The sequence below is a fragment of the Larimichthys crocea genome, chromosome XIII (genome assembly GCF_000972845.2).
Source record: "Larimichthys crocea isolate SSNF chromosome XIII, L_crocea_2.0, whole genome shotgun sequence".
NCBI classification, from domain to species: Eukaryota; Metazoa; Chordata; class Actinopteri; family Sciaenidae; genus Larimichthys; species Larimichthys crocea.
In genome coordinates this window covers 34,057,136-34,084,850 of record NC_040023.1, presented here as the reverse complement: position 1 = coordinate 34,084,850, position 27,715 = coordinate 34,057,136, and the positions used below count along the sequence as shown (strand labels likewise).

Genomic DNA, 27,715 nt, shown 5'->3' with positions numbered 1-27,715 from the left:
TTGCCCACCCGCTTGCCCAGCTCAGGTTCTGGCACGACACCGGCTCTGCTCTTTGTGAGCATTGCTCCTCTACCCCAGGCCTGAAAACATCCTCTTCTTCCTGGTGGTTTAAAAACACCTGTGGTACAAACCGTAACCCCGAAAACACACTGCATCCGGAACGACAGCGTACTCCGCCGTCCGCCAACTCACACATAATCCGTTTGTGATGCGCTCAGGTGCGTCTCCGCCAGCAACCAAGCATCGTGAGAACACACAAGATCTCGCAAATTCATGCATAATCGCGTGATATCGCCGGCTGTAGTCTCTTTGACTCCTGCGATGGCATTCCACGCCGCATCTTTTTTCTGGTGTCCTTATAAAAAGGATGTGAGGTGTCATAAATGATTACGCCTGAAAACCCCTCACCTGTTGACTTCAGGTCGGCCCCGCCCATTATGACGTGTTCTTGTAATGAAACTCGATCCGCAGTGAACACGGAGTATTTTATTTTGAAAATAAACCAGGGTTTTATTTTGTATTTTGGAGCTGATTTCCTTCCCCACACAATCTGCTCTGTGCTGAATTTATGCGCCGTGCTCCGGCGTCCGTGAAAAATAGAAGCTCTGCGTATGTGTTGCGGAGGGCTGCCGGACGCCGTAGTTGTTCCGGAGCCGTGACGCAGCGGTTACGGAGACTGTGTGAGCTGACACTTTGACTAACATTAAAACGGATCGACTCCGTCGCCGTGGCGGAGCTGTTCCGCATGTAGTGTATTTTAGCCTTGTCAGTCCTGCGGTGGTCTGAGCTCAGCCCGGCTAACAAACTGAGTTAACATGAGCTGACAGCAGCTACAGTTGGCAGCAGTTTACTTCACTGTCCATCGGGAAACTCTGTAAATCACAGAGAGGAAAAGCAGAAAACATTTTCTCCACAGAATGATGATGCAGTTTCACCGAAATAAGTGAAACAGTTGTTGGTGTGTGAAGAGCGTTACGTACTTCTCGCAGGTCGGCTTCGTTTCATAGCTGCGGAGGTTGCCACTTCGTGAAACCATTGGCAGGAGTTCTGTGGTATTAGCGTACTCATGCAGAAGAAACACGTTGCACCATAAGCGTTTGCAAACTGCTCTTGTGCAACTCAATGCCCTTTCTGCTTTCACAGCCTTTCTTGGTCTAACATCATCAGTACGGCTGTTTTATGACGGCTAATGTTAGAAAACTTCCAGTCAGTTCTCTGACTCTTCTGTCATATCTCAACTTAATTCATTAAAATTGTAATGCCACATTTTATTATGTTACAAGAACAAGTAATATGATTGCATTCATTAATTCATTTGTGTGTTGTGACAGAATAAAAATGTGTGTTTGATCCTGTGAGCCAGTAAGCAGCATCAGAAACGATTACGCTGTCATAACAAAACAGGAGCGACTGTGAAATGATTTTTTATTTATTTATTTATTTATTTATTTTCTAATTCAGGAGCCATCATCACTGTCACTGTCTAATTTTGCATGATAAGAGAAAACCTTTCTTTCAAGAAATGAATGCACCAAGAAGCAGCAGAAACATTTTAAACCGGGCACAAAATGACTTCTCTCTTCCCGGTAAATATGCCCTCATGATGTTCACTTCACTGTGACTACTGCACTGTGAATAATGTTTGTAATAATTTCTTGCCACAGCATTAGATCATAGCTTTTCTGCGACTGCCGCCATAATGGCCCTGCGGGCTACTAAACAGCCACCAAATGTACAAAAATAACACCTTTCACAGCAGAAACGGTGATGAAAGGAAGAGTAAATCGGTGGAAAGCTGTAGGTAATAAACCTCCTCTGCACTAAATATCAGCGTCAGCCCACCGATGAGTCGTCGCCTCGTGCTGTTGTATCATTTTAGGGCACGAATTCAGCTTCATGGTCACCCTGTTAATAGTTAATCACTCCTGAAAGAGCCGCAGAAAAACAAAAAAACCGAGAGTCTGTTTGATATTGACATCATGACCCTGCAGGGTGCTGAGAAAAAGCAACTCGCCGTTGCTGTGTTAGATGGTGTGGAAAGAAGCCATTCCATCGTAAACACGAGCACAACAGAATCAGGGATGTGTGGCGTGAATCTTATTCCCCCCCCAAAAAAATGTGATTTTCGTTAAAATGAAAAAATTGAAGACATGCTCAACACGTCGCATCCTTTCGGGCCTGCAGGTTGGGACTACAGGTAATATAAAGATGTCGCCCTTGACATCAAAGCCGGTGAGCAGACATGTGAGGCTTGCACACACACACACACACACACACACACACCGAAGCCCAGAGACACACCGTTTGATATCATCTCAGGAGCTAGACACGTCATTTATATGCAAAATCCCTCCAGCCCCCGATTCCCCTTGTTAATATGAGCTGTAGCAGTGGCGGCAGGTGAGTGACATGCAGGAGCAGCCTCCACTCCAACACCCCCCCACAGTCACTGCACACAGAAATGAGACCGAGCTGCAGGAGAGGTCAGCGGGAACGCCGTGCACCAGAGTGGCTTTCCGAGGGGGAGATTAGTCCTTGGATGGCGGGAGAGCCGGGATTTATCCCCTGGTTCCGCAGCTTGAGAAGTGGAATTGAATCGCAGTTATTGAAGGGGAGAATGACATTGAAGACTGAATTCACGGTCATCTGGTTTTTACATTATATTTCCATTATATTCCCGCTGCCCAGGGTGTGTCTGCGCGGCTCAAATCAAAACATGATTGTAAATTAGATGCAGGCCGGAGTGAGTTGAATGGGAAATGTGTTTCTGATGGTCTGAGAAATCGAAACGGGCAAGTGGTGATTATGTATTTGAAAATGTTGAATTAATAATCTGGACCTCCTTTGGAACAGACCTGTCAGCGCACGCCGAGCGCTCCTGATGAAGGTATTCAATGTGATTACCGCTAAATTGTGGAATCTTTGCAACAACGCGCATGAAATATGCATCAGCCGCCGTCCAAACCGACGGGTACAGATTCAGACTTGTGTCACTGCCTCTTGTTTCTGCCTCCAACCGTAGTTAGCGGCATACTAAGTGGGATGCCGCTTGCATTGTTTCGAGGCAGCCAGGCAGCAAAATGCCAAGCCATCGTTTGTGGAGACAAAGATGTCAGTGCAGCATTTTAGGCGTGTGTGACAGAGCCAGAGCTCAGCAGGTTCCATTCGTTAAGCTTCAAACAGCTGCAAGTGCTGACAAAGTTTTCAGCAACAGGAAACTCGGTTCCTTCCTCTTTCTCCCTCCCACCCTGTCTCTCTCTCTCTCTCTCGGCTTTATGTTTAAGATTACCTTTCCTTGTAACACTTCATATTCTGTGCAGACTGTTTCCTGTGTCTGAAGGCGTTGTTGTCGCAGTTAACCGAACTTGAGTTTCCAAGTGTGTGCACGGCGTCGCAGCAAATGCAATTTCCCCCTCGCTCGGAGAAATATTTCTTCTTGTGATTTGATTCAGGATGTTCGGGGGCCGGTGTGTTACATCTGTTGTCGTGTCAGGTGGGATGCTAGGAATATAAGATGGAGGGTTAGACACGCGACACAAAGTTAGACGAAGAAGTAAATCTTTAGAGGCACTTGAATCTTTATCCAGAATCTGTCGAGACTTCTGAGATTCCAGCCGTGACCGCACTTTAACACCTTTGTCATCAACCGTCCAGACGCTTCAGCACGTCCTGAGGCTGTCTCGGTTTTATTTTTAAGATACGAATTCTGCATGTGGGTGGGGAACCAGCGTGCGTCATTAGATGAGTAAGTGAGTGTGAGTGTCTTGAAGAGAGAGGAAACCAGGGGAGAATGATAGAAACCGAGATAGAAGCTGTGTGTGTGTGTGTACATGTAGTTGGATGACACGTCCTTTCGGTCTCAGAACCTTTGTGTCTGCCTTCGTTTGTCTGGTGTTTAGGTGTGTTTGTACACTGCTGTGTTTCCATCCAGCCTGTCTTCTCATTGCCTCGTCTAACGTGGCCTCCGCTGTTCTCCTGCCCGCCTGACAGACAAAACACCCCGACCGCCCCCCTCAAAGCTTTATTGGCTCTTATTGCCATCTCACTCAGATCCAATATGCCTGTATTGATTGTGTTGAAATGCAATCAGGGTCTCCACAGCAGAGGCGCAAACAATCTAAATTTAACATAACACCTCCGCCGGCCTTCAGCTCAGCCCTGATAGCGCCTCCCAAAGAGGAACAAATGTATTTATGTGTGTGGGGAGGAATAAAGGATCTTTCACGCGGTCACGGCTATTGTTAGATGCTCTTCTAAGAAAGGTTGCACAGGCAGAATGTGCAGGAAGTGACCTCAGCCTTGACCTCACTTCCTGCTTAGCAGGCGGTTACAGCGTGTTGTTAAAGCAAAATATGTTTTTGGGTCAACGGCAGGTCTCAGTTAGCGGACAAACCTTTAGATGTAAGATGTAAATCAAATTTTATAGTGACGCCACTGTTCGGTGACTTGAAGTATAAGCAAGTTTGATTTTATCATCAGATGAATGCATACTTGACATCGCTTCAGGGGCTGTGAAACGATTTTATGAGCTCAAGATCTTGGACAATTTCCTCAGCTCCTATAGGAACCATGTGATCGTTGAGCTGAAGTGAAAGAAGAAAAAAAAAAGAAAGAAGAAGTTATGAGTTATGAGTTTTCTCTCAGCGGCGAGTATGCGAACACTGTGAATAATTATGATTTGTCAGCTTGATAATGAAATTCTCAGCTGCGTTTTCGACTGTTCAGAGTTATAAATCGCTCCTCCTGTGAACGTCCTTTTTCAAATCAATTCACACGGCGGCATGAGAGGCTGCGATTTGTTTCAGAGTGTTAGATATTTGTTTAAAATTGCACATGAATTGATTTTTTTAAAGGAAACATGTCGCAACCTGAAATTTTCCCCCCCAAAAAAGGGAAGAATGTCGAACGAGTTAGGCTTTCACTTTTATTTTATTTTTTAACGGCTGCCATCAATCATCTTGTCAGAATAGGTTTCATTTTTCAGCGGCGGTTATCTCAATGCCCGAATGAAATTATTCTAAAATGATAGACTGTCAACAAAACAAAGGTTCACTGGAGGTAGCACAACACTGCTCATGTCTTTCTTTGCTTCAGCACATAACCAAACACATAAAACTGTAATTACGAGGCTTCTAACCTCTGCATGGCACCGACCAGTCAATGATGAGACGTCAGATGTTCTTTAACATCTTGGTTTTATCAGTTTCTGTAAGTGCTGGATCTCCTACATAGATGAGAAACAACGATTAAGCGATACCCAAACAGTCCTTTTACAGAGACTTGTGGATCTGCCAAATCTATTCCCACTCCCATAAACCAGCTCCAGCGGAGATTTCCAGACCCTGTGAAGTTGTGTGAGCTCCTCCTACCACTCTGGGGCGTGTTAGGAGTTGGAAGCCGGGCGTTTTTCAAAAGCATGTTTGAAGTTTCCTCTTGTTAGTATGAATTGGCAAGAAGCAATGCGCCTCTTTCTGCTGCACCACCCCCCTCGCCCCGACCCTCCTTGCTCAGAAATCAGCTGTCTCCAGCAATGCAAATCCAAAACTCACAGCATCAATAAGTGAAAAAAAAAAGCAGCTCAGTTTGCTGAGCAAAGATCCGATTGAGTCTCTCTGAATCTGCGCTGATGAGCAGCATCTTCAGACTGTGAACACGGTCGGCCTCGCAGACCTTTAATGTGATTTCATCCTTGAAAGCGTGGACCAACAATTTGGAACAGAGACACGCTTTAGACCTGCTTGTGTTTCCAACCCATCACATCAAGGGGTGTCTTCAAAAAAAAAAAAATACAATGCTGATTGGGGTCAATTTGCATGCATGTTACAGTTTGATTGCACTTCCACACCCATGTGGGATGCAGAGCGATTTTTGTCGTGTGTGACCAATTTGCAGTCGTGGAAGAGAGAGAGAGACGAGGTGAAAGCAATCACCGTCCCCCAGGTGCAAGGCGGACGTATAATTCTCTATTCTTCTGTGACATCGAGCGATAGCACCCTGATAGGCTGAGTTTGTACCGGATGATGATACGTGTAAACATGCTGTGCAGGAGCTATCACCTGCTGTGGAATTAAACTGCTGTGGCTGATCGACGTGCAGCTGTACCAGCAGTATAAGTTTCTTTTTTTCTAAAAAAAGATCATCTGGGTTTTATTTTTGCACGGATCCAATAATTGTTTCTTGCCACAGAAATGTGCTGACCACATCAGTTCACAGCAGTGAGTGAGAAAGTGAGAAAATCTTCTTCTTGTCTGCTTCTAATTATGAAAAACCTAAAAAAATAAAGAGTTAGGAGTGTGTTCTACAAGCCAGCATTAACTCATTTGCAGGTGCAGCTCTGGCAAACGTCGTGGTGACTCGATCTGTCTGAACTATGAAAACGTGACGCGGCCAACAACTCTGTTGTCTCTTTCCAAGTCTATTGTTATAATCATAGACAAAAGACAGAGACAGGTGTCAAAGAGGCACAGTAGGTGGTTAATTATGAAATAGATATCCCACACGTACCCTCTCTCCGTCATAATTACACATCCGTCTCATATTTCACTCTCGTGTCTGGCTCTTCTGGGTCCGCCATTGTTTCCGAGGATTCAAATAACAGTGGTGGGATGCAGGTTCGTATGGAGAGAGGACACCTGTTGCTCAGCAGGGTCCCCATCTGGAGGGAGATTAAGGTGCGAGTGCGGGGGCCGTCTATAATTTGACTTAATTACTTCAGAAGAGACTGGGTGATGGATTAGCACTGTGTTTCTATTAACATACGCTCTCGGTCTTGGGTTCCCCACGGCCCTGCCGTTGTCTGAAACCACCCATCCGTATTCGTCCACCTCCAGGTCTGAATTAGGATTAGATGATATATTGTTTTACTAATATGTAAGGCTGAAATTAACTTTTAATTATTATTTTTTTTGCAAGTTTTGTTGAACTCGGGTTGTGGCTCTTCCTTCGGGCTGTGCTGTTGACGGCGGAGACGATCATTGTAGACGATGTTTGTGATTCCCCCTGAAGCCGCTCTGCGCTGTGCTCCGTGGATAACATGCTGCTGGTCTATTTTTGATTGACGGATGCCATGACCAGCTGTGTCAAGCAGCCCAGAATCCAGCAAATTTTCAAAATAAAACACCCTGTGCTAGTTTCGATTGTTAAAACAGACAATTTAACCACGAAACTCATGGCAGATAATCCAAAGAAAGAATGGTCGAATCTAACAAGTTAACTGGCAAGCAAAGCGCTCGGAGAACCAAACAGAACCAAAAGGCGGCACACAAACATCACAGAGCCGCTTGCTTGGTGGGATGAAGGGGTGAGAGTGGAAATTTTTGGCCTTGCAGTTGGTTGGTTTAGACTGAAATATTACAACAACTTTTAAGTCGATGAAATTGCGTATTCATGCCCCCCCCCCCAGTGATTGATTTGACTTGATTTTCCATCTAACGCCATTATCAGGCCTGCAAAACTAATTACATTTCCATAAGCATCAGCTGTGCTTTGTTTTCTAATTTTGCGTGCAGCGTGCTAATATGTGACCATATTAAACATTTTAGGTGCCTGCCTGGGTGTAAACTCTCAGTATTGTAAAAGGACTGACCACTGGTGTCTTCCACATCCAATAAGATGGATGTTTGACATTAAAACAGTCTACACTCGCCAGGAAATGTCATCGTCATACTTCACTGGACTTCTCTCTTCAAAACATATTCTGTATGTTTAGTCTGAATCTTTAAATGCTTCGTGTATCCCAAGGTCAACAGCGGACAGCTGACTTTAAAGAGACGCTAAACCTAAAAGGATTTGAAGCCGTCTCAAACTAAAGAGTTGTAAGTTTATTTTTAAAAGGCTGTGAGAATTATGAGAAGGAAGCGAGATTATATAACACTCGAAAGAACAAACAACACAATGAAAAGCAATGAAAGCCGGCTCTGCTCAATCCAATTTGGATTTGGGGCTAGAGCCTCCCGTAGATTACGGCGCCGACTTTACAAGGACTTTATTTATTCTAAGGCTGCGTTAACACTTGATCTGAGTCCGTGCAATGTAAATAATTTGTTTTTTTTAGTCGGCAAAACCGCCGCCTCTTTGTTTCATTTCAATCCCGGCGCACAGTCAGTGGCAGGTGTTGCATTTATATAACACCCGGACAGAGAATGCGTCATTTGACAAAACTGGATTTTCTAATCGCCAAAGCTAATTATGAACAAAAAGAACAACCTCATTTTAAATTAGAAGCATAAAAACTTTGAAGTAATGAGCTATTTCATTCGCCGGCGCGCCGACACACAATGCACGTCTCTGCTGAGGCGATCCATTTGATCTCTACCTCACACACACTCCCCCGCCTCTGCTGCGCACAACACGAGCATTTGGCTCGTGTTATTGCGACACATTAACCACAGTGATGGATTAGGGGTGAAGGTGTAGCCTGGATAACGGGGAAACCCTCAATATTTTACAGGCGGGCTGTATTGTTCGCTACGGCTTGAAGATAAAAGAAGATGGTAATTCTGAGCTTTGTCTTGGGACGGTGTGTGTGTGTGTGTGTGTGTGTGTGCTCAGAGACTCCAGGCAGAACAGGCCCAGATACCAGCTTTAAACTGCTCTGCTCTGCAACAAACAGGTCACCAGAGCCCCTTGTACAATTCCACAGTCAAGAGCAATTTGCAAGCCTGAAACCATTTCACACGTTGTTGTTATTTTTAGGTCCGTTTCTCATCTTGTAAGTGTGGAACAGACTGACTAACAGTTGGTTGGTGGAGTCTTTTAAAAGGAGAAACATATTTAGTGTTACACTGGGTGACTTTGATATGATTTTCAGCTGCGTTTTTTTGTCCTTTCGGGGCCATTTGGATTGATTAATAAACTGAATCAATATATTATCATGATTTTGTACAATTCTGGTGACTTTTCAGCAGAAAGACTTCGACTTTTCAGGACAGTAGTCACACTAGACATACAATGGGCTGCGTATATACACATATATAACTTATAAAGGACTCTTTTCAGTTTTACAGTGAAGGCACAGAGAGGATCTGAGGTATATCTGAGGTATAAGTACTATCCCATGCAGTAAACGTCTGGCTCAAATGTCAGAAGAAACAAGGGAATGTGACAAGTGAGCTCCTCCATGTACAAGTTCCCAGATGTTTCCTTGAATCTGGATCACAACACATCCAATAGTAGATTGTCATGTCCCCAAGCCGGCTTTGACACCGACGATCACACCCACGCTCGTCTTTCACTCCATGCTGACAGCAAACTTCTCAGAGCCGCGTAGTTTGGACGAGCGGAGTATCTGAAGTGACATGTCGGGGTTCTTCCCCCGTCAGGGCTCCGGTAGTAATTGAAGAGGCACAGCGCAGCTCTCAGTGCAGACATTTCAGCGGGTGAACTGGAGGAATGTCAAGAGCTTGAGGCTGGGTGTAAGAGTGTTTCTTAAGTCAGTGTGTGTGTGTGTGTGTGTGTGTGTGTGTCTTAGTCTGCATACTTCAGTGCACATTTCTTCCCTTGTGTTTACTTTAACTGCACATGCAAACCTTGATACGTGCACGATCACGTCCGTGCACGCCAACACACAGTGATGACAGCAATTCAATCTGAGCTACTTGTACTTAACTTTTAAGCTGCATTAGACTCCACGACATTTATTTGTCTGCTGTATTGCAGATTAGATATTTCACCAACAAAGACCATTCCAATCAGGACATGGATTTGAAATGTTTTTGGATGTAGCTCAACCAAGATGATGTACTACAGGAGGGAGAATGAAGAGGTGAGGGGGAGGAGTGTGGTAAGACATGAGGGGAGAAATCAGGGTCGTAGACGGATGGATGGAGGAGCTCGGAGATGGACTAATGTCGACTGGCGGCAGGAAGACGGGAGGGAACCAGGAAGGAGTCGAGACTCTCTTGTTGAGCTCTATAAAGATTCCCAGTGGTTCCTGTATTTGAACAAAAGAGAGAGAAGGGAATAAGAAAAAAAAAGAGATGTGAAAACTGAGTCAAAGAGGAAGTGGAAGTACTTTAGGTGCAGACATGGGATGAGTCTGGAAGCAACAGTATGTAAAATAGTGAGCAACAACGTAAAAATGCTGCATACACATTAATGCATCAACAATAATAATGATCTATTTGTATATTATGGGATAAAATATTAATATATCAGATAAATGGGGCCTTCTTCCTGTATAATAAGGCACCTGGTTTGACATGGCATTGTAACACTAGGCGAGAGCTCGAGCAGGAAACACTGTGGACAGGTCGTCTGACACATTGTACTCCGAGAAAACCCACGCAGGCACAGGTGGAACATGCAAAAACCCGACGCAGAAACATCCCAGCCGGTCTGCAGGTTTTTGATGAGATCTCATCTATTTTAAGCTTGATGAGATTAGAGAAGGCTCGGAGCAGCCTGCGGTGGACGGCACAGGTCGTCAGCAGGGCTGGGTGCATTCTGCAGTCAGGCGACAGAGCTGCTGCTGCCGCCATTTAAAATATACAGAGATTGTTGTGCGGCAGACTCTGTGTGGTAAGTGCTCTGCTGTCTAAAAGCACCTTTCCTTTAACCTGTAACGAAAGACTTCTACGTTAAGTACCTGAAAACTTCTTCCATCACTGTCAACACGCACACCTGCCGACAGCCACCGCTTTAAATAATCATCTGTAGCATTGTACAGTAAAAAAAAAACTATGAGTATATAAAACACTCATGAACTAACTTGTAATTTTTTCCTCTCTGACAATTTTTTTGTAGCCTGAACAAAAACAACACGGGTTGTTTGCCCTAGTTGCCGTCTTCAGAGCATGGAGTAAATTATGCACCACAATCAACAGCACAAAGCGTCTAATGGCAGACTCACAGTGCCACTAAAACATCCCGAGCCTGTCAGAGAACTTAATCATCGCAGAACCCCGTGTTTTAAAATTCAAATTTGCACTCTTTTGCAATGCTAATGGAAGAAAAACCCCCCCAATCAAACCGGCACGTCTCAGCAGAAAACGCTTCAAATGTGATTTTCGACAGGAGGCTAATGTCAGGGTGTACTGTATGGGGAGGAGAGGAAAAAAAAAAGCTTGCAACTTGTAGTTAGCTGAGAACAGGAAGTCAGAGTGGTGCATGGCGCCCGAGCGAGGCGCTGTTGAAAACGCAGCAGTGGCGCCCATCGACGGCTTTGATCAACAACCTGCTCATTTACCGCAGCTTGTCTCTCAAGCGGCGTCTCCAGGCAACTGAGGGGGCTGTCAGCAGAGGAGGTGGCGTCGAGCGGACAAAATGCACTCTGGAGGCCTCCTGTCAGTGTTTTGAAGACTGGTGATGGAGGCAGTTCCTGAGAGAGAGAGAATGAAACAGAGGGAAAAGATAGAGACCCTTTTTTTCCCCCTTTCTATATATATAAACCTTTTTACTGGCCAAACAAATTATAGGTAGTTTTCTCCCATCAAGACCTTCCAGGCGCCTGTCCATTTAGCCTTTCAGAATACAGTATTCCAGTCATTTAGTGAGGGGGAACAGCAGATGAATTTGGCTTGTTTTTTCCTCCCTATCTCCAGTAAAAGCTTCCGCCGGTGCTCCCGGACACAGATTGAGAGATGCATATGTATTTAGAAATTTGCCCAGGCGGCCTTAAATGCTCCGTCTAGACAAAGAGAAAGCAATTGCATTAGCATTTAGTCCGGCCATCCAGTCTATTTGTTTTTATCTTTATTTCCCCAGAAAAGCTGCTGCTGCTGCTGCTGCTGCACTCCTCTCACTCAGCAACGCCCTTCACACTCGTTCAGTCACAGGCATTAAAGACCTGAGAGCTGCCCACTATACAACACACACAAACACACAGTCTGGTGCCAGTCAGCAGCTCCATCTGAGCACTCGTCCGTTAAGCACCTTGCTCAAGGGCATCTTAACGGGAGTTGTCGACGGTGCAAAAAAAAAGAATTTGCATCACGTGTCCAGATTTTCTTCGCTCCTCCGGTCACGAGTTTGCTTTTTTGAATTTTTTGCCTCGGGGCAGATGCACCAACGTTTTTTTCTTTCCTTTCTAAAGCCCAACTTTCTTTGGTTCCCATTACCCTAATGGCAAAACTTCCTCAGAGAGTTGTCAACGTCACCACCAACAGTAGTCTGGGATTTGTAGAAAGGGAAACAAACTTTGCGGTTGTGGAGTTTGTCATGTTCGTCATCCAGTTCTACATCAGTTCTGTCGTTCTCAGGAGTGTTCATTAAAAAGCAAAAGGTTGGATGAAAGCTAAACTCAATACTCACAGCTTAATTCTCATTCTGGATGTGATTTTTTCTTAAAGCAGGTTCTCAAAAAAAAATGTCAACCTGATAAGAAAATCCATACCGCTCTGAAAACATGATTAGTTTTTTGTTTGTTTTCAGCGTGCGCCGTGGTCCAACCTGTTTAATAAAGCCTTTACCCGCCTGTGGGATTCGACCCCTGGCTGCGGTTCAGTCGTACATTATTAGCGCAGCAAGTGTCATCATGTCCGCTCGCAGTATCTGGGAAGTGAACAGGAGCAGACTGTTCTGCTCTACATGCAGGTGTGATCCCATCGCTCTGAGTGTTACTGTGAGAATGTGAGGCAGGAGAGCGCAGGAGGTGTGAAGGCACAGGGAGAGAGAGTGTGTGTGTGTGTGTGTGTGTGTGTGTGCACGGAGGAAATAGTGCTCGATAATGTCATTTCATTTTGAATAAATGTAACTCAAAAGTACAGCAGTTGCTTTGTGGATGGACTAAAACAATACAAAAGAAGGTCAGAGATAAATCTGTGAAACCAAAAACAAGAAAAAGAAAGAAGCGGCAGCGATGCTGTTGTTTCAGGTACCTGTGAGAAAATGAAATAGGATCCAGAAAGGCCTGTTTGAGTAATAAATTCATGGCTTTCAAGGCTTATCACATGATAAAGCACCACACGCTGCTTTATAATATTAAAAAGGAAGGATTTATCAACTCTAGGAAAGTTGCCACAGTTCATCATCTGTTGCAATAGTCTACCAGGAACGATGTGTTTTGTTGGACCATGTTGCATTTCTTTCCCTGAGTCCTCCGTGTCAGTAGCGCCACCGAGGCTTCAGTGAAATAAATGATGAGGCTGTTGTTGTGTCTGAACATGACCCGAGTGAGTGAGTGTAACCAGTGAAACTCTAAACGCCTTTGTCTGGTGGAACGGATGCGCTCCTATTTTAAATCAGTACATCTGTCTACAAGAGGCTGTGTAATGGTTTGTGTTACATGCATGTTAACTCGCTTTAAATCTTTACGTCTCAAGTCTGTTGCGTGCTCTAATCAGTACAGTGCTTGTGTTGCCCGAGTTCCCGAGAAGAGTTGCCCATCTTTGAAGCTAGTTTGACATAGTGGGCGTTACATGATGCACGCTGACCAAAACACTGTGACTGTAAACACTTGGAAAATCTATTAAAAGCTGCACAGTCAAATCTTTTTTATTCCCATTCAAGTTAGCGGAGGGTTAAACTGGAAGTTTACCACGCTCAGCTGGTGCAAGTCTTTCGTGTATTTGCTCTACAACGCTGAAACATATGAGGAAGGATCTGGATAATGTTACATAGGGCAGATGCAGAGGGAGGCGGGGGTGGGAGATGTTACTTTGAATATTGACCATGAGCTTTGATTGGCTGTTTGGTTCGATCACAGTCAGACCTGATAGAACATGCATTTTCATGGGGGTCATCATGTCGGAGCAAGATCCTGTTTAACCGTAGATTTCATTTACTGGATCCACCGTATGTACTGTATTTACTCTGTTACACCTAACTGAATATTTGATGCAAAGGTTTGATCTCTGCCTGCTGAAAGTGACCAATCAAAGGAGTGGACACATCATCAATCCCCGCCTCCAAAAGTCTTAAAAGTCAACTTGACAAAGCGAGCGAAGGTCGAAGCATCCTGCTCATGCACTCATATCACGTGCACGTGCCTGTTTTGTTTTTGGGTTTTTTTTGCAGGTTTTGAGACTAATTAAATGTTCTCAGTGTTTTGATAGTCAAGTCACAATATAATTGTTCTCATGTGGCATATTTTTCTGTTATTGTTGTGACAGAAGAAGCATAAAATAGTTAATTGATTGCAGCTCCACAGATGCCAGAACTGTTAACCAGGCAAACAGTAAAACCTGCACTGCTGCTACTGATAAGTCACGCCAGTCACTGTTTTATGATCATAAAGCTGTCAAAATTAACAATATTAGTATGAACAGACCTGACATCCATGATTTAAGTGATCATAGAGAGGGTTAGTTGTCATCTTAACCTTTCTCTGCCTTGTTTTGCAATGTTAAAATGCAAAAATGTAAAAATGTATTGATCTCAGGCCAGAAAGATGTTTTCAGGTTTAGCCAGCTTACATAATGTCAACACAGGCTGCGTAACGAAAGGAGCCGCTTCAGTCCTCTGTGGCGTTTAATTAAACAAGGGGATAGAACGGAGGTGTAGCCAGCTGTGTCTGTCCAGCAACTTCCCATATGTTGGCTGTGATGCACACGCTTTGTTCTTTGACCAAACGAAAAGAGGAGGAGGAGGAAAATGTTCTGTAGTTCAGCCTCGGTAACTCAGGCGTAGGCGTGACTTTAGGCGTTTCAGCATGGACAGAGATCTTCATAAAGACGGAAGTGTGGCGTTTTCACACCTAAACAGCTTTGTCAGATTTAGCCGGCTTAGCGTGGATGAAAGCCGAAGGACCCAACAAGCGACTGAGTAAATAAATATACATGTATGTGTGTGTAAATCAGGGAGCAGGGACCGCAGTCATTAAGTGAATGTAGCAAGTGCGAGTGTGTGAATATGTGTGTGTGTGTATGCCAAGGAGTGAATGAGTGATTAAAGCATAGAAAGTCAAAGGGAATGACATAAATACAGTTAGTGTGAGAGAGAGAGAGAGAGGGAGGCACCAACAGACCCGGTGACTTTCCCAGTGACTCATTAGGTGGGTAATTAAGGCACAAAGCTTCGGGGAGAGAGAGAGAGAGAGAGAGAGAGAGAGAGAGAGAGAGAGAGAGAAAGAGAGAGAGAGAGAGAGAGACTTAGTGTAGATTAGTCCACACAGTTGGTGCCCTGACTGCTGAGAGGTGAAAAGACGGAGGGGTCGATACTACTCCCATCCTGCAGGGAAGTAATTGACAGTAAACTCACCTGAACTCTGTTGTTTTTATCTGCAGAATAATGTAGAGTTCACTCACCTTCGTAAGCTTAACAATAAATATATAACTTAATATCTTTGTGACGTGTAGGACGATGAGGACTTTTTTTAAAGAGGTGCTCCACACTAAAATGGCAAAATGACAGTGATTATCGTGAACAATATGTCGTCACCATGAGAGAAAATTTAAGAGAATATAAAAACATCTTTCTCTAATTGCTCTTTTATGTTCGACTGCTCCTCACTGCAGCGACACATCTGATGGAAACGTTGAAGATTTAAAGACAAACTAATGTTGTTGCACTCAGAGCAAGTGCAATCACTCTTATGATTTAGCATTGTATGGGATTTGAATACCTTGATTTTATAGATATATCTCAAATTTATTATTTCCTTCTTTTCGTGACACAGTTCTCTGGCGTTATTTGAGTGTTTTAGCACATTGAAATGTCAAAATTGAATCGTTCCACTTGTTTTTTTTGTCACAAATTATTTTAAAAAGTGCTTTCCCAGAGCAGTGATTATGTTTTAGTTTTAAAAACCCCACATGCAGTCAGGTAGGTGGAGTGAATAAAAGGCAATTTTAATGATTTACTGGAAAGTTTCTTTTTTTACAAAATAACAAAAAGTGGCTTCAAATTTAATCCAACATAGAAAAAAAAAAATCACATCAACAGTCATCCAAAAAAATCTGGATACACATTTGGAGCAGGAGCACGGGGAGAAGCAGACAACCTGACAAGTGCAAGAGGGAAAACACATGGACTAAATATAAGAGAGCTAATTAAGTAATTAAACACAGGTGACAGAAAACAGGAGGGGGGACAAGACACCCGAGGAAAGACCAAGAAAACCATGTTCATCGTCATGGTCTCCACATTATATCTTCATATATTGATATCAGATATCACAGTATTTGAAATGTCAGTCATCAATGCTGGTTATCATGGTTTAAATTACATACACAATAATAAAACATTTTACCCATTTCATCCTCATTTTGCTGCCAAACCCTGGATTTTAACCACGCAAGCAGCTGTTGATCAGCATTTTTCTAGATTGAAAAATCTCAGCAGGATGAATTCCCATAAAAATGCTAAATATCTGATCTCTGGCCATTATCAGGTCAGATTTTCACTATTTCTAGTTTCATTTATGTCCAAATATCTGCAAAACTAATGACATTCCTATCAGCTTTAGATGTACTTTAGGATTTTGCAGTAATTACTCAAATTTTGCATCATTGCTTTATGACACAAGAGACACTTGTATAATGCATCAACACATACAAGAATAAACGCAAATCTAAAGTGAATGTTGGTTTTATTTTTACTAGCCATTGTTTGACCAACTGGAAACTGTAGTTTGTTTTTTTTCATCCCCCCATCACAAAGCTGATACCTTGCCCTGGTTTGCTCCACTGTCTCAACACTGAGGGTGAGAGATGACAGAAAAATATAGAAAATAGACACTCACGTGTAGAGGCAGAGTAAGAGGTTAAGCGCAAAAAAGATCTCTCAAAGATTTTGCTCTTCTCCAAGCAGTGTAGGGAATAGATGGAGGAGGGGGTTTGGGCTGGGGTGGCAGCAGAAATACAGTAGTGGTAAAAGCAAGACAGAGAGAGAGAGGGAGAGGGGAGGGAGAGTTGAAGAGAGAGGGGCAGATTCCCTGCAGAGAGCAGAGGCAGAAAAATAGGCTAAATGTGCAAAGGAGCCAAGCAGAGAAACTTCCCCCTTCTGTGGCAAAGAGGTGAGAGGAATCAGAGCTGAGGGAAAGGAAAGGAGAAAATAAAGGAGGTGGTGGTGCAGAGGACGGAGGAGTTACTGGCATTTCCATTTTGAGCCCGTATGAAGGATAATGACTCAAGGCGGGCTGATGAGAGCGAGCGAGGGTACTGCAGGTGGTCCTCACAGGAGTGGAGGGCTCCTGAGGAGACTAAGGCCATTTTAATTGGACACTGAATAACAATATGACGACTTCACAGAGAGAATAGTGGGGTGTTGCTTTCGGTTCCAAAAGGCCAATTACAGTATATTCATGTTGCAGTGCTTTTATCGAGACTTTATGAAGGTGCACAGGTTTGTGTCAGGTTTATTCCTGATGGGGTTTTATTACTAATTCTGCTCAAGGAATACGCACGGTGGCACTGCGGAGCGATTGCTTTGGGAAAGAAAACAATTAAGAACAGATCGAGAATATAGACTTTGCCTACCTGTGGGCCTTTGGTGTAAGGTTTTTATCTTGTTTGTATCTTACAAGCATGAGCATTAGGGAAGACAGGTGAAGATCGCTGCTGACAGATGAGCAATGCGATTGTAAGTCGCAAGAAAGTCATACAGCATGCACAGATTTTAAAAAAGACCAGTTTTCTGTCATGAATAGAAGCATTAAAGATGCAGTAATCCATCATTTTATAGTTAAATGTGCAATGTGACAAACTTCTTCTTTTTTTCAGCTCATTGTTTTTGGATTACTATCCCTGTTTTCATCAACTTCCAGCCACAGCAGTCAACTGTTTTCAGCTCTCAACCCACTACATACATCCTGAGTGACAAAGTTAGCAACTAACTGGTAAACAGTGGAGAATCTGGTAGATATAGAGCTTAAATAAATAGTTAATATTGGGTCACCAAAAACAATAAGACTCAAAATACATGCTCGTGTTGCTCAACGTAACTTGCTAAAACATCAAATGAACATTTTAAGGTGTCAATATGACAATGTTGTGTTACCAGCCAAGATATTTAAATCTAAAGTAACTCTTGGGCAGTAAAAGCAACAGAAACAACACTTTGATACGATCATTATCAATTTAATTTTGGGTAAATGTGTTGGCCAACAGTTGCTCAGGAGAAGTGGAGCAACATTTAATAATTTTGACTCATCTGGTGAACTCCATCATTCTCTCTCTTTTAGCTCTGTTTACAGTTTTACAGGAGAAATAAAAATATCGAGATATATATCGTGTATCGCGATATAGCTTAAAAATATTGAGATATTGGTTATTGGCCATATCGTGCAGCCCTAGGTCAGGCAGATATTGGTTATTGGCCATATCGTGCAGCCCTAGGTCAGGCACGTTCAAAAAATACTTGGCATACCTGGTGATTGGATGAACCACCTGTCTATCACCATCTATCTTGGGCAGATTTCAACCAATCAGATCAATGACGTCAAAACTCAAGAGCAAACATGTCGCTCAGTGTCGTTTGTTCTTCTTTCATTGAAGAAATCTTCTCCGGTTCAGATAAAACTGATGCTAGCAGCATCTACGCTAAACCTCTTTCACAACCGCCGCTGTTGTTTTTGAGCAGTCACTTGAACCACAAACATAACTCATGCCGCAATAGTTCCTCAGTTGTTCAGACACTGATTGGTCTGAATAACTGTGGTTTGGACTCAAGCGGTCACAGTTTGAAGCCTGTTGAAGACTGACTCACAAGTGATTTCTCAAGTCCAGCTTCCTTCTCGAGGTTAGTAACTGCCCGCTGTGGCCCGAATATGACGTTATGAGAAGAGTGAGACGAGCGAAGCAAAAAGTTGTGGGCTGAAAACTAACCGAAGGACTCTTAAACGCTTCAAGCTGAGGAGGACTGCCCAGTCAGAAGATCATTCCTTGTGGGTTTATCACCTCGAGCAACCGCTTTCACATACAAGTAGTCCTGTGGTGCATTGCAAATCTAGAAATCTGGATCTTATAGCCAAAATACTGATCTCAAAACTGAAAACTTGACTAGATCTGCTTGTTTTTATTCAGTTGTTGTTGTACCAGAAATAAATTCCTCCTTTCCCGAGTGGCACAGTAACATTTTCCACAACTTCTTTTAATCTGAAAGACAATAAATACAGTCTGTCCTCTAAGATGCTGTGCACCAGTATGAACGTGTCGGCTGCTAATTGAGCCATTACTATTAGCAGAAACAAACAATTCTCTAATCACGACGAGGCGAGGCCATATCACACAATGAGAGATGCGGAGGATAGAGAGCAGCATGATGGGAAATCAGTTGCAGCGGGTGGATAATATATGCCCGTCTATTTTTCTCCCCCATGCAAATGCAGGGGTCGAAACCAAACCAATGAGGGCGTGCGCGTGTGTGTGCAGAGCCTCGGAGCTTCAATCTTTCAGCTTATTAATTTCATATTTACTCATTTATTTTTAAATGTGTTGAGTGATGGAAATGCGGCAGGCTGCAGCTCAGAGGTGCTTACATGGCAGATGGGTTTAAAAAGGGGAAGTCAGCCAGTGTCAGAGGCAGGATTTCAATTCAAAGTTTCTTTTTTTTTTTTCTTTTATTATTCATGAAAAGTGAGAATTATCCATGGCGAGTTCACTGAGCGTACAGGGCGTGCTGCTTATTCAATACAAAAGCTACACTTGATCAGTTTGGTGCTGTAATGCTCCGCTCGGAGGCAAACACATTTTTAAAGATAGTGGGGGGGGGAAGAATTGTTGATGTATGTCTTTTTCCAAGTCTCAAAGTCTGTTGGTTGAGTCAAACCGACAGCTTCATAGCAGCAAAGTCTTTATCGTGCCTGTATTTATTCTAGCTGGCTATCAGGAGGTGGTTTGAGATTCACAAATGTGATTTTTACACAAAACATCATTAATTTGAATGTGACTAGTCCGTCAACCCGGGGGTGCCAATGCAGAGAGAACCTCGCCGAACATGGCCTGCTCCAAATAATCTAATAATCAAACATGTGCAAGGGCTCATTCCTGGCATGTTGTTTTTCTAATATTTACCTCACGATTGTCACTGTTGAACTGTTGCTGTGATAAATTTTCAGAGGTGCGAAATCCTGTAAAACAGCTGTGTAGTGTTTTTTTCACGTCTGACAGTCCTTCAGATTAATGCGTCTGTTTAGATCTTCTTGGATTGTATCTTCTTGTCTCAAGACGCTGACAACGCAACGCTGTTTTGGTCGACTTCAAACCCTACCAGGAGTGTTTCAGAAGCGTTTTGCCCCCCTAGTCTTTGTTAACTTTTGCTCATTTTTCATTGTGCTTCTAAATATTCTTTTGTAGTAGTTATTGTAATAGTTAAAATATTTCCTTTTTGCCTTTTTTTACGGATGCACTGGATGTTTTATTTTGAAAAACCTCTATGCCTTTTCTGTGTCTGACTTCTGGCCTGCTCGAGCTGCTCTGTGCAGATCGACAAAGGCTACTCGTGGGGCGGGATGCTTCTGAAACGGACCACAAACGGTTCCGGTGGGGTTTGAAACACAAGACTAGAACGACCATGAGTATCTCCGGCATCCTCGGCGCACACTTTGCATCCGTGCCCGGTGGAATTCGGCCGTTGCTCCAGTGTTTGGTATCTGTGGTCACAGTGCTGTTTTAACAATTGCTCAGCTCATCCCTTATCAGGCCGTTGAACATTACTGTAAGCGTGGGTGAGAGCTCTGAGTCACACATACGGCAAGGAAAGTTCTTGTCTTGCTCTTAACCCATTCATATAAATCATCCATGTGTTTGTCAGTTGCTGCTTAGTTAAATAGTTTTAGCACACACTCTTTCTCCTCCAACTTTTCTTTAATCTCTTCCTTCTCTTACTCTTCTTCTTGTCCTCCACTTTGTCCATTATCTTCCTTCTCCTTGTGCGTCTCCGCTTCCTCTGCGCCTTAACTCATATTTGGATTTTATCCAGATTAGAGTCACGTAAAAAATGAGGGCAGCTGCTAATTCCAAGTGATGAGTCAGTTAAATATGTGTGGCCATGTGGGGAAGGTCAGCGTCTTAGAAATAAATTGAGCTGTTGTTTTTTATTTATTCTGCTCCTTAGATGAACTCTCTCATGCATGCATATTCAAACCGCATGTTTACATCTTCACAAAGCCAGGAGAGGCTCGTTAACACACACACACACACACACACACACACACACACACACACACACACACACACACAGCCACAACCTGTCTCTCAAACTCTTCCCTCACTGCAGATCAAGGCCATTTTAATTCCCTTCTTCTTTCTTTGTGTTGTTTGTCATATTTTTCAACAAAAAAACAGATTCCCGCTTTGTCATTTGTCATCTTCGTTGTCAGCAGTTTTTATTTGGATAATCTGAATGTTAAGAAAACAATCTCACCACAAGCTGTTCTGGAGTTGTAACTTGTAAATTTCCATTTACTTTTTATTCAGTAACATTTTGCTGAGCACTTCAAGGACGTCTCGACGATAAAAGCTGAGATTTAAAGTTCATCCTTGACCCCCGTGTTCTGATAGATAGATAGATAGATAGATAGATAGATAGATAGATATACTTTATTTATCCCAAGCTGGGAAATTATAGTGCAACAGCAGCATTACACAAAGTGACAAGTGACAACAAAGAATAAAAATATACTATAAAGCAAAATATACATAATAAAATATCAAAAAAGCAATAGTAAATACGATAAAATAAAATGAGGCTCATGATATGATCGAAAGCTTCAGGACGGCTGTTAAAAAGTCCTCGTTGGCTGTTTTCAAGGTCGAGGATGAACTTTAAACATCAGTCTAAATGTTGATCTAATAAATAAATCCACAAAGAAACACATCGTGGGTGAATTTGAAGTGAGAAAAGACAGTAAACAAGCGGTATCAGTCCTGGAGCATCAGTGTTTGCCCACACCTGTAATGTTCAGGCGCTCACTTAACAGCTCTTGACGCTCATGCAACACAAACATTATCCTGACCACTGATCTGTCATCCGACATGAACGGTGAGCAACTGATCATGTATCTCTCTATTAGCCCGAAGACACGGCCATCATACATCCATACATACCCCCCACCACCACCACCCCATCATTGTTGTTTCCTCCTCTGTGTTTAATGGCGGTGTCTGTTCGACGGCTCGGCGCTAACACAATTTTCCAGAAAACCAATTTGTCGGTTGTCAGCCAGAAGCCCCTTTTCTTCTCATTATTTGTCACGAAGCGATTTGTTCCTGCGAGTTTAGAGGCTTCTTCTTCTTCTTCTCTCCGTTGATACGTGCGGGAATTTACTTCCAGGGTAAACAAAAAGACGGGAAGTAATTGGCTGCCAGTTTGCCATGTAAGGTTTACCGGATTGCTTGTCTGATCAACCGCAGACTCCCCCTTTCAAAAGGCCTAAATATTCGCAGTATAAGACATCAACTCCTGACGGCAGCAGTTATACGGCGGCTGATTTGCTCTCATCTACGCAAAACAAAGCGATTCTCCTCGGATAACACGATTTTAGGGCAGAGTAACCGTCGTAAACATCCTTCAAACGGCGTGAGATTTAGCACCGGGCAACACTTTGCTCTGGGGACGGCGTGATAAATAAAAGTTGGTCTGACGAATAAATGTACAGTCTGTGTATTTAAAAGGCCTCTAGATGAGATTATTAGCAGCTCACACAACGATTAAAGCCAACTTAAGAAGTCGCCAGCGGCTGTGTTCTCACTGCCTAATTGAAACCATTCCTTATTTACTCATCTCAACTAAGGGGATCAGAGAGCAAGCAAAGACGGTTTCATTTCCTACTTAATATCCACCGCCTCGTGAATCACGCGCGCACGCAGCAGCATCCCTCTGGGGAAAGGACAGGGTGTTCATGTCTCACCAGAATGAAGAGGGAAAGGGGAGGGAGGGAGAAAATAAATAAATAAAAACCACAGATCACAGACGGATTAATTCCATTTCTAAAGGCAGCCAGCGGTGGAGGATGGGGGAGCAGGGATGGATGGAGGGAGGAGGAGGAGCAGAGTGGCAGCGAGGGAGGAGAAAAGACGAATACGTTTCACCCGTTTGCGATGGCGGCCTATTTCTTTGTGTTAATTCCTGCACGCCTTTTAACTTCTAAAAGCTCCTGCATTGTGTCGCAGTGGGACAGAGTGTGATTGAGAAATTTGGAGGAATATTTTTAGCCAAAGCACTCACTCACCCTGAGGGGACAGCATATGAATTTTTTTCCTTCTTCCTCTTCTGCTTCTTTGTTTCGTGGTTTCACAATGAACCTCTGGATTTGTGCCCGGAAGCAAGAGAGTTTGCGATCCGAACTGAATCAGCTCTCTCTCTCTCTCTCTTTCTCTCTGTGGCTACATCACAGGAGCCACCTCCTGATTGGTCGCTAGCAGCCAGCCTTGTTCCAGAAATTCCTGATGATGTAGTGTGAGGCACGTTGAAAGCACGCCACATCGTCGTGTCATCAAGCCTGCACGAAAACGAATCGAACGCTGTCGCGCACGCGAGCTTCGGTTGAACCCGTCGAGGATGAGGAGTGACAGATTCAGTGCAAACGGATTAGAATAATCTCATTCTTGAAGAATTACAGTTGTAATCAATTTACAGAGATTTGAAAAGACACAGAATAGATTACAACCTGATGTTTTCCTTTTTTTCTATTTCACACAGCTCAAAGACAATTGAAGGAAACGCCCGGTGCTGTCATGAACTGTTAGACTGAATAGAAACATTTCTCACAGAGATCTCGCCAACAAATGGAAGTCAGTCCCAGATTTACTCTTGTCCAGCAGCTTCTCAAGTCAGTCACTCCCTCATTTTCTCTCTTAGCTCCCACCATCAACATCCTCTTCGGTCTCTCAGCCTCTGCCAAAGACTGCCGAGCTTGGTTAGATCTGATTAGTTCTGGCACGACACCGGCTCCGATCCCTGTCGGGATTTGCCCACGCCCAAAACGCCTGCGGTACAAACACTAAAGCTCCTGTGGCGCTCTGAGCTCACAGTGGGCGGCCCGGCTAACAAACTGAGCTGGCATTAGTTAGAATGAGCTAACAGCAGCAATAGGTAGCAGCAGTTCACTGTAAATCACAGAGAGCTGATGTGCAGAGAGACACAATTTCAAATGGATATTGTATTTGTCACATCCACCAAGTACTGCTTTAAGATAAATAATATATAACATATAAAGACAATATGTAAAGACATGCAGAACAGAGCCACACACATTATTATCACAGTAACAGGAGCTTGTTATCCAAAGAGCTTCGCTCGCACTGGCCAAATGTAATAACTGACGCAGATGTTTCCGCAGAACTGATTTGCACACATTAACAAGAATTTTCAGATCAAACAAGCAACGACACTCAGGATGTGTGAGAGAGCATGCTGTTTGATGTCAGGAGTCTGAATCTCCTGACCTGAATCTGGCCCCCTCGATGCCCCCCGATGCCCTCGTGTTGCATCGTGGGATAACAACAACTGCGCCGATTGTGTGTGGCATGAGTAAAAAAAAAAAAAAAATTCTAGTCACATTTCTAATGAGATCACTTGGATTTCGTTTAAATATTGAGGAATCCGTATCCAAATATACCTTCAGACGAACACTGGCATCGCCTCATCGGGCTGCTCCACCCACACTCGCCCTCTCTCTGAACTCCCATTGAACTTCCGTACTGTGACTTTTCCCATGGATCTGAACCTTTCGTTCTGTATAGTCTCATTGACTCTAATTAGCCGAAGCGGCATTTCCCACGTCTTGTGACAGCTCGTACAGACAACCAGACCTCCTGTCCCTCCCTCCCTCCCTCTCCCTCTCTCTCTCTCTTTTTCTTTTCTTTTTTGCACCCAGCCTCTTTGTCTTGGCACTTGCCCATTCGCCCCAGCTGTTTGGCCTACAGTAAATGTCGCCTCGTACGGTGCACTGCTGGGATCCCAGCCGTCATGCATCTGGGGCCAAGCTCCATCTCGATCAGAGTCTCTCGAAGTTTCCTTCTCTCTCTCTCTCTGTCGTTCCTTCCTTCAGCTTTACTGTCCATCCTCCTCTCCTCCCCGCTATCAAGCTCGTCTAATCTAATTGCTCCCATTCCTGAACCTGAACCACGCTTCCCATCCCCCACTCATTACCATACATCCTGATTGGCTGATGTTGTCTGACAGAAGCTGTGTGTGGCTTGTTGTAACACAGCTGGTTGCTCCCTGAACCGGTCCGTCACGAGCGGCTGTCTGCTGCAGGTTTTCATCCCTCGGGGAGGTGTGTGGGGGCGGCGGAGGCTAGGGAGGGGAAAAAAATAATGCTGAGACAGAGCTTTGCATAGCAACTCTGTGCCTAACTTTATTTTTTATTCGAACAGCCGGCCACTCACTGATTGCTGCTCATTAATATCAGGTCTCTCCTTGGACAGTTAAGTTGGGCTGAGAGGAAATCAAAGTAAGTGTGAGAATATAGAGAGCCGCCGTGATACAGAGCCTCGGCAATCAGCTCTGATTGGATTTTGATCCACTCTTATTAACCCTCAGATTGAGGGGATGGAGCGATGCATGATGGTAATTGCCAAAACAAACCGGGGATGACTCTAAAAATCAGTGTTGGTATCTGAATTGCAAATCCTTTTGTGGTGTCTTTTTTTTTTTTTTTTGGCATCTCTGTTGTGCTGCTGACTATTATCATTCTGAAGTCAGGCAGATCTTGCTGTACCAGAGCATTTCTACAATAATAAACACCTCAGACGAAATCAAAAGAATACTAAGACCTGCAGGGGAAAATATATACCCTTCAAAGTGAATGCATTTGGTATTTCTTGCTGCACTAACCAGCATTTCACATTAACATTCCTTTATTACTGTAAATGTCACATCCAAACACACATTTAGCCACCGCTAGAGCAGAATTAAAAAGGCCCTTCAACTGGTTATGGTATCAGTGCCAAGCAGCCTGTTGTGGTGCCATCGGGGAACAAGAAACAGGTGTGGGGCAGGTGTGCAGAGAGGAGCGGGATCAGGTGATTGGAAAAATGGCGGCAAAAGTCCGAAGGCATCTGGTGTACAGGTGGGGAATGATAAGGTTCTGGAAAAGTCAATGAAAAGACAGATGTTAGGAGAGAGTTTCTGATGCTAAAAGGGGAAGAACAGCAGACAGGCGAAGTGACATCATGACAGCATATGTCCGTTTCCAGTTGAAAGTGATTCATACTGCGGGAGATGAATTCAGCTTCTGTTGTTCTGTCCAAATCTAAAGTCACAAATCTGCTTGCTCAGTCGCATAAACAAGAAATGGTTCAGTGCAAAAAACAACACGGCCATTAGCTCGAGAAACCACAAAATGAAAACCCCACATTTAAATTGTTTTGCCTCACACATTCTTTCCCCGTTTGGTGTCTCTCTCAGGTGGGACGTCCACGCTGCGCCTTTCCTCGGTGCGGGAGCTGCCAGGCCAGCTGCAGGAGCTTTACCAGCAGGGTTTTGTTCTGGCGGCGGTTCACCCGTTCATCCACCCCTGTGGTCCGGAATCCAACAGCCCTCAGCACCAGCTCTACCGGGCCATACTGGTCCGACTCAATGATGGGTAAGAAGCCATAAAAGGAGTGATGTATGACTATTAAATGAGTAATACATTTATAGAGGGTGAAAAGGGTCAAAACATTAGCTCCCACCCAGCCAGAGCTAATGGAAACTCAAACATCCACCTACAGGTTCTGCAGACGATTTAGTCGTTGAGAGGTTAGAAACGATGGCCTCAGTCCAGTTTGTTTGTGCCATGAAAGAATGTATGCACAGGTATATCCATTACAGCATGGGTCTGCAAACTAGGACCCGCTCAACCATCCCAAACAATCCCTCTAAACATGGCCTATTTTTCAAAATTGCATTTTCCTATTATGAAATATCCACACTTAATGATTAAGCCTGGCATTCTAATTAAAATTTACCTTATTTATGAACTATTTACAGTACTAGCTCATTTTCATCCCCTCACACAATGGTATACTCCGACGTGACTTTGCTCGTGATCAGTCTGCCCGGGGGACCTCTCCCCGGCACTGACTGGCCTCCCCTGGAGCATTTCCTCCGCGGCGGTGCACCGCGACCGGCTCTGGGTCGGCTTGGAAAGGCTCGGGGGCGAAGGTGGCTCACAGCTCCGGTCGCGAGCTTTACAGTGCCCTCCTGCCCGGACCTTGCCACTTCCCGGGGCCGTGGACTTGGTGTTCGCTGCACCCTCTCCGCGACTGTCAAATCGCAACTTATCGCAACTTTCACTTCCTCCCGCAACAAAATCGCAACAAAAATGTAAAAAGCACCGCAACTTTTTTTAAAACCTCATGCAACATCAGGCATTTAGGCCGCAACTAAAGGCCCGTGAAATCCTGGTGGGTTGATATCATTTCAGTTATAGACTGACCCCGGCCCCCCATCACTGGAAGGCAAGTTCATGTGGCCCGCACCGAAAAAAGTTTGGAGACCCCTGCATTACAGTGTCTGCTTAAGGAGGATAACTGTGTATGCTGGTACTTTAGGGCTAATTGTCTTGTGCAGAAATTTACTGAAAACTATCAAAGTTTACAAAAGGAAAAGATCAGTATTAACAAAATTAAAAGCGAAAAACAAAATACTAGTATGTGCGCGTAAGCCTCGCTGTCATTAAATGAGGGTGAAAGGTTGTGATGCTAAAAGGAAGACGGGCTTTATTAAAAGACATGTATTTTCCCAAACAAAGGCGGGGGGGCTGCCACAGAGGAAATCATCTTTCAGGGGGCCTCAGACGTCTTAGCTGCACCCCTGAGGATAAGGATTATCATAAAATAGTGTAGCCATTATAGTCACTTAAGAAAATATGCTGATTGCTAATGAACCTTAATTGGTGCCATTATGCAGA

At 43.9% G+C, this 27,715-nt stretch overlaps 1 protein-coding gene across 1 annotated transcript in view; it reads left to right on the top strand.

The window, feature by feature from the left end:
• rftn1b (raftlin, lipid raft linker 1b) overlaps positions 1-27,715 on the top strand; it is a 108,335-nt gene that overhangs the window by 23,260 nt on the left and 57,360 nt on the right. Inside the window, exon 3 of the mRNA XM_019279111.2 lies at positions 26,230-26,407. Coding sequence (XP_019134656.2) covers positions 26,230-26,407 — 178 coding nt within the window. The remainder of the gene's footprint in view (positions 1-26,229; positions 26,408-27,715) is intronic.